The sequence below is a fragment of the Electrophorus electricus genome, chromosome 7, assembly GCF_013358815.1.
Source record: "Electrophorus electricus isolate fEleEle1 chromosome 7, fEleEle1.pri, whole genome shotgun sequence".
NCBI classification, from domain to species: Eukaryota; Metazoa; Chordata; class Actinopteri; order Gymnotiformes; family Gymnotidae; genus Electrophorus; species Electrophorus electricus.
The window spans coordinates 2733242-2741350 of record NC_049541.1 but is presented as its reverse complement, the minus strand read 5'-3'; the positions used below and the strand labels follow the sequence as shown (position 1 = coordinate 2741350).

The following is an 8109-nucleotide window of genomic DNA, read 5'->3' as shown; positions in this document are numbered from 1 at the left end:
CGTATCGGTTGGAGATAACAATGTCACTGCTTTCACACAACAAGCTCTCTCCGGGTGTTGACGCTTCAAAGGCAATTATTGAGTTTCGGATTTTGCAAAACCACCGTCCACATGACAGGAGTGGCAGAATCGGCGACTCAGCAGAGCTTTCTGCAAGCGCCTTTGTCACGCGCAAAGTGGGACATCAAACCTCCCAGCAGATGCAGAAAGCTCGAGCCACGCAAAAAAAGCAACTGTAAAATGTAGCGCTGGTTTGGCCAGGCGCGGCACTGTGGCTCCGAGCGTGCACGCGCATCTGTCTTCCGCAGGGGCGGAATGCCCTAGATCCGGATGCGCAGTTTACTAGTGAGTGCCAGAGTGACGCTCTTGTTTATCCCTTTGTTCTCGACCAGCTTGTTATGATCAATGAATTATTTATAAGTGAATTTAAATAAATGATGGACAGTGAAATTAATGCAAATCAATGCACATGCAAAATGGAACGAACTACCTGAATGTTACAGAAATGACCTGCATTACAGCACTGACCAGCGTTAGGCAGTGGTTGCAAAGTACTGCCATACACCATTTTCACCACCTCTTTATAAGTCATGGCTGCTTTAACTAGTGTTCTGCTTACACATTGCTATTTTAGGTAAACCTCTTCGTCTTTTCTCTTCTAGGTGCTTCTCCCATCCTCTCTCATCCTGTTTTCCAAGTTCCCACCCAGCGTTCCACAACAAAGCCAGGGAATCTGGGGACTTCGCTATAGCCAAAAGAGTTTAACCGAGTACAACCTCCACCCACATGGCTGACAGGGACTGTTGAGCTGAGGATATGGGGCTTTGCACGCTACTGCTGCTTAGATGCCTGGTGAACACGGCCAACAGCGCCACCAAGGTTAAAGAGATACATTGTTAATATATTTTGTATATATATAGATATATATTTCCCTATACACCCCTGTTTGTTTTCTCAGTTTGGACAGAGCACTCTCAAACCATTTCACTGCAGGTTATACTGTGTATGACTATGTATGTGACAAATAAACGAAACTTGAAACTTGAAACTTGAGATTTCTTAAAGTGAAATCCTGCCAAACCATTTTCTTTTGGAGGTGCCTCCAAGGTTGAACTTTTATGAGAGTTTTGGCTGTTATTGTACTGGTTTTAGTGCTGTCAATGTCACCAAACATCTGGAAGGTTTAGGATGTTGGATCATTTCAGTGGATGTGCCTGCAGCTGAACTAAAAAAAAAGCAAACATTTGAGATAACTTTAAATGACAAATTAACATTCGAGTAAAGGCTTCAGTACTGCTTGAGTAGATTCTCTTTGAAATGACTTGGGATCAGTCCTTGTAGTTGAGTATAGGTTTTCAGTGCTTTTCCAGACCTGCTGCTTTTACTGGTGTGTGATTAGCCAGTGCTTTGTACTGCGTGCTCCAGCTCTGTGGGGCATGCACTGCCCATACCTACCCCCCCCCCCCCAGTTAATCTTTTACTCAGCTTCTGTTTAATCACCATTCATATTAACACGAGCAGAACGGCGCTGCCTTCAGAATTGCAATCACCTCCGTCGCCCTCGGGCTGCTGCACAGACTCGGGGAAGGCAGAGGCTCTCCGATAAGCCTGCGTGGGAGAGGCCTTCTCTCTCCTTGCCTGGAGTCGGTCAGAGGGAGGCGCATGCTCGCGACCCAGGGAAGCAGGGGAGACTACGGATGTTGCTTTGGTCAGCTCCATGCGTGTTTTTTGTTTTCTGCACTTTAGCCATTATCCACTTTATTCTACACAAGCCCATTTCTCCCTGAGAGCCAACAAGTGCCTTCCAGTGGCGAAACAGTCTTTTTAGATCTGCTGGCTATCAATGAGTTAATTATATATTATACATTTATATCATATAAATATCTATATATATATATCTATATATACAAATGCAATCTGACACCTGAGCATTATTTAATTCAGTGTACTTTGGATTTCTGTGTTGTAGCCAAGACCTATTTACTGTTTGTCAAAGTTGACATCCAGTATGCAAATAACCAGTATATAAATGTCCAGTATGTAAATGAAACCTGATTTGTGGGCTGAACCAGTGACTCTCTGCCGGTCTCCAGGTCCATAAGCCACTCTGTCAATTTTCTCACTTTAAGCACTGCTACACTCATCCCACACAAGCTAATCATCGAGCGTTTGATTAGCTCACTCAGGTGCTCGCTAGGACTAGAAATGTCCGGAAGGTTCCAGCTGCTCAACTGAGAGTCTCTTAACTGAGCGCACGGCGTGCAGGAACCGTTACGGATGATTAGGAGTCGATGATTAATTCTAATAGCGCTAACAGAGCTTCTCACACTCATGTCTGGTCCTTCCAACTCAGCTGGGGACACTTCCCTCCGTAGTGGACGGTCTCACCGTACAGCCAGGCACCTCTGTGGACACCAGCCTGGAAGTGGCCATCTCATCGACTAGCAAGATGCACATCAGGCCTCAGTATGCAGACACAGACTCTCTGCCCTACGACGGTAGTTATGGAGACCAGGAGTATCACCATGGTGACTCTAACCGTTGGGCACATGGCTCCACTGGGCTGGCTGTCACACCCTGATTCCGCAACACATCAATGAAATGACAGGAAATGACATCATAGGTTGCCTGGTGGTGTGACAAAAGTAATAAAGAATGGCTTGATGCTTTAAGTGGAGGCTTTAAGGGTGAACAGTTGATGAAGTATTTGATAATAAGAACTGCCTTGCTTTCACTGACATTAACACAGACATCAAGTTCACTAAGGCGTTGCTAGCAGTAGGACTGATGGGCTGCCCTCCGTTGCTCTCTGCACAGCCAGTCCCTTGAAACCATAATGGCAGTTTCCACTTAAACACACATTTTAAGTTGCATACAGTGGGGTTGATCAGTAACTTCTTTTGCGATGCAAGTTTCTTCAACTGACTCTAGTATACAGTCAACAGTCACCTAAAAAAAAATTACTTTTTTTCCCCAGTGGCAGCTGTATTATAAAGCCTCTCCACTGTGAATCACTGGACTATCATGTGGATTTTGGGCCACATTGCGCTATACTGCCCTATATGTGACACCTGAGACGGCTGCCCCAGGACATCTAAGGTGGCTGCCCCAGGTGGGGTCATTACCGCAGCAGGTCACGGCCATGGGCAGCACTGTCAGGTTCGGCATGCTGAATTAGCAAGAAGACAGAAGACAGTAGAGAGAGCGACGGAGCTGAATCGCAGCACGCTTCCCCCACCACGTCCTCGTGCTCCTGGTTATTCATTTCGTGATCCTGGTTATTCATCTCCTTACTTTCAGAGGAGATGATGATGATGAAGCTGGTTAACGCCACACAATTCTCTTTCAACACATATGAGCTCAGTATTATCTCTGTTTGTACCCACGATCCATGTAAACAAATTCCAGCATTAATCAGCACACTAGCACTGGAGATGTTGGCTACTTCACTGGGGGTGTTGGCTACTTCACTGGGGGTGTTGGCTACTTCACTGGGGGTGTTGGCTACTTCACTGGGGATGTTGGCTACTTCACTGGAAGTGTTGGCTACTTCACTGGAGATGTTGGCTACTTCACTGGGGGCGTTGGCTACTTCACTGGAGATGTTGGCTACTTCACTGGGGGTGTTGGCTACTTCACTGGGGGTGTTGGCTACTTCACTGGAGGTGTTGGTTACTTCAGTGGGAGGGACACAGGTGTCAGTCTGTACAATTCCCATCCTCACAAGAGCAACACTGAAGCATTTTTCTCAGTACACATTCAACTCCAGGATATAGCCTACATTCAATGATGACAGTGGACATCAGCTAGCTGAAACGCTCTCATAAAGGATCCATGTATATTTCAATGGTTTGTTTGTCATATAGATGACTAAACAGGTACACTTTATTTGGTTTGTTTGTTTCCTTGTTTTTGTGCAAGTCAAGAGAAACAAGAAGTCAAACAAACATGACCTGTACAAATATATGTAGACGATACTGGCGACCAGTAGGCCATTTATTCACTTTTTACTGTGTGCGCAAGCTGACACAACGAACTCCATAGAAGGAGCACGAACGGTAATTTTTAAGGCTATTTATTTACTTTTACTGTTAAACAGTAAAACAAGTTTAAAAAAAAACAAACCTTAAAAAGTACCGTTCGTGCTCCTTCTAAGCAGTCCGCGGTCCGTGGGCTTGAGGTAGCTCATAATAACCGCAAGTGTGCGCGCCGCTTTGTACTTGCCTACTGAGCGCATCGGTCGCGAGAGAGTACACGCGGAGTTTCGGGCTGCGCACAGAATGCTAACCGAGTTCCGCTCTCCAGCGCGCTCTCTCCTGGGGCCTGCTCGGTTTGCATACCAAAAACGCCGGTGCCAAAATATAACGGTAGGATATCTACTCATTATAAAATGCAAATTGAGACAGGCTTGGTCATTAAAATCTCCCAAACACTCCTTGGTACCTTTACTAGCGTTCAGTCACCTCCTCTCCCCCGAGTACGCAGAGCACACACAAGATTCTCGCGCATATAGGTATGAAAAGCGACGAAATACAGCGGGTAGCCTGCACCAGCCAGTTTTAGTAACAAACGAATCTGTACAGCTGAATAAACATTCATTTATATATATATATATATATATATATATATATATATATATATATATATATATATATATATATATATATATATATATATATATATATATATATATATATATATATATATAAACGTCAAGAGTAAAACCTGCAGAAAAATCGGGATATTGTGTTGGTGTAACGTAGGCTACTTGAAGGTCTTGAAGTTTACTGTAAATCAGGGGTATCATGTTTCTCCAGTCGCAACTGACACTGAAAACACTTTAAACCAGTTTCGCCAATAAGCGCAGAATTGATTTGTAAAGTTTCTGTCGATTAATAACTTGTGATCTAGTCAAATTTTCTTTAAGCAATTTTGTCCCTTTGACACAGAAAAACATGACATGGACATAACAGTCAACTTATATACGCATGTCTTATTAATATCTAAGCGCCGGTGCGCGCACTGTTTGGCTTTTACACCGCGTATATAAACTACACTGAACGCGTTCCGCGAGCGCAGTCAGGTGCGAATGGCGAGCAAGTGAGGAACGGACGTTTCAACCGTTTCCCCTTCAGATACGGTCCAGACCAACGTGGAATAGTGTCATTTAAAGTTTTTGTAAGCAGGAAACAGTGACAGATCGCGGAAAACCCGTTTTAAAAGCAACATTGACAAAACGGATATTTGTGCCGTATGTGCTATCTTATAGAATTATATGTCGTCCAGATTTCTGCGACCACCAATTCTGTTTGTGCTATACGGTTGCCGTTGGCGGGTGTACGCGAAAAGAGAGATGCAGCAAAATAACAGTGCTTTATCGCTCGGCTCCGGAGTTTGCGGACTTGGTATGAACGAGAGCGACGAGCTGGCGACCCGGAACGCGGGCACCCAGCGGAACCTCTCTCTCCGTTGCTGGCTGCAGATACTGTCAAAAGAGTCCGCCCCGGAACCGTACGGTGACAGTTCGAGCATGACCATGCGCATAGCCATCGCTCTCGTCTACCTGGTCGTGTGCGCTCTCGGACTCGTGGGCAACCTGTTGGCGCTCTATCTTCTCCAAACGCGCCACAGGCTCAAACAGTCCTCAATAAACTGTTTCGTCATGAGCTTGGCCATAACGGACCTGCAGTTCGTGCTGACGCTGCCCTTCTGGGCCGTGGACACAGCGTTGGACTTTCGCTGGCCGTTCGGCAAGGTTATGTGCAAGATCATCAGCTCGGTTACAACCATGAATATGTACGCCAGCGTGTTCTTCCTGACGGCGATGAGCGTAGCGCGCTACTGCTCCCTGGCTTCCTCTTTGAGGATGCACAGTGCCAAAATGGCATCAGCCGAGGTGAAATGGGCGAGCCTCGCCATCTGGGCCGTGTCGTTAGTTGCTACGCTCCCTCACGCCGTCTACTCCACCACTGCGCAGATATCCGACGACGAGCTGTGCCTCGTGCGCTTCTCCGACTCTGGCAGCTGGGACCCGCAGCTGCTGCTGGGTCTTTACCAGACGCAGAAGGTTCTGCTGGGATTTGTCATCCCGCTGATCATAATCAGCGTTTGTTATCTCCTGCTGCTCCGCTTCGTCCTGCGCGGGCGCGTCTGCGGCATCCCTGGCTCGGACAGCGAAAGAGGGCTCCACAGGCGCCGCTCCAAGGTCACCAAGTCCGTCACCATCGTGGTCCTGTCCTTCTTCCTGTGTTGGCTGCCCAACCAAGCTCTGACGCTTTGGGGCGTCCTAATCAAGTTCGACCTGGTTCCGTTCAGTAAGGCTTTTTACAACGCCCAGGCCTACGCCTTTCCCGTCACCGTGTGCCTTGCGCACACGAACAGTTGCCTGAACCCTGTGCTGTACTGTCTCATCCGGCGGGAGTATCGCGCCGGTCTCAAGAAGCTGTTGCTCCGAGCCACACCCTCACTCCGTAGCCTCACCAACCTTGCGCGCAGGAATAAGAAGGTGGCGGAGGCTCCAACCGAGTTGGCTGTGGTGCAGATGGAGGTTGGAGTGTGAATTATTGTTTACCGTTCCTGGAAACGTATGGATAAGACGCGCGCATGGGACGGACCTTGCAAACTCACCCGACTCACGGGACTTTTCGCGGCGTCTTCACTTTGTAACTATCCTGAGGTTTCCACGTGCAGTCCCGCTCTCCAAGCCTCGGGCTCTGTCTTTCGTGTGTGTTGCTAAGTGAGATGTCCAATAATATCCAAGTGTAAACAAACCTCAGTTTCATTACAGGGCTTGATAAACTTTTGGGATAAAATACGGAAGTTATTCACTGTCCTTCATTAAGTGAAGAATCTTATGTTATTAAAGGAGAAAATACCAGAAGTAATTTATAACAACTCCAAATCGTAAAAAAAAAGAATACGCAACGATTTCACCGCTTGACTGTAAAAATAACAATTTAACAAAAGATATCATTCAGTATCTTACAAACAGAAGCAGTTTCTACCTTTTTTGTTGTCCAATGCTGTTAGATGTTTCTTTGCTCCAACACTTGTTTACATTGTATAGTCATTTTTCATTTAGGAAGGAGCCCTTGTATAGCGCACGCACGCACGCACGCGTACCGGAGTTTGCAGCTCTGATCATAATAAACGCGTAACCACGTGGATGCTAAGAAAACTTGAGTATTTTAAATGAGAATCTATTTTACAAAAGCTGGTCGGTTTTTTTTTTACATGCATTTTATTAATAGTTACGGTTATGGCAAATGGGGAGGATTTACTTATTTTATTACGTATGAGAAGTTTGATGTGTTCGCTGACAACATGCATTTCAGTACATGCAGTATTAATCTGATGTTTTGAGGTTTTTCGCACAGATACCTTTTTAAACTCACTATCTATGCCAGATTAATTGGTCTGGCTGTGTGACTGCATGCCTCAATGTGTAATCTTTCCTGGGCAAATAAAGAATCATGGTCAGCTCTCTTAGCATTGTGTTGCTGATAATATTCAGTACAGAACAGTAATATTCAGTACAGTTAATATTCAGTTAATTTTACAAACACATATCACAACTCAAATGACTAAGTGTCAATAAAATGGTATTCTAAAGCACGTTCAGTTATCCAGTTTTGACTGGCAAAATGAAACCTCAGTTCCCATCAACACAGAAGACCAAACACATCCATGTAAAGTTGCATCATTGATATGTAACCCTACAAATAAAACACAAAACGCCTTCCCTTCCACTATTCATCGTCCTATTCGGTTAAACTGCTTTGCAAACAAGCAATGAATGTGCGTCTGCCTGCTGTGTGTATTCTTGCACACAAAGACCAGTGAAACCTATATCTGAGTCGTCACTAACTTGGATTAATTACTTTGGTAAACACATGCCAATGTGTGACACCTGGCCACTAATCCTACGAACCGGCATAAGTGTTTAAGTAAATTATATTACTCTGAATTTAGTGCTGTCATTTAATTTGAAGAAGTGGCTGGAAAATATATACAAATCGCTCAATAGCTGGGAACGTCTCATAAATGTCACTGAGTCACTGCGTGGCCTTGAAATTCGGTGTCACGCACGAGCCGTTCACTGCATTTGAA

At 45.4% G+C, this 8109-nt stretch overlaps 1 protein-coding gene across 1 annotated transcript; it reads left to right on the top strand.

Moving 5' to 3' along the window:
* Positions 1-5233: 5233 nt before the first annotated feature.
* rxfp3.2a (relaxin family peptide receptor 3.2a) lies at positions 5234-7465 on the top strand. Its single transcript, XM_027019699.2, has one exon. It carries the CDS (start codon positions 5276-5278, stop codon positions 6557-6559), a length of 1284 nt encoding a protein of 427 aa, XP_026875500.2. The 5' UTR covers positions 5234-5275; the 3' UTR covers positions 6560-7465.
* The last annotated feature ends 644 nt before the right edge of the window (positions 7466-8109 follow it).

Excerpts from the sequence above, each read along its gene's own strand:
- rxfp3.2a (XM_027019699.2), top strand. The coding sequence starts at position 5,276 with ATGTCGTCCAGATTTCTGCGACCACCAATTCTGTTTGTGCTATACGGT.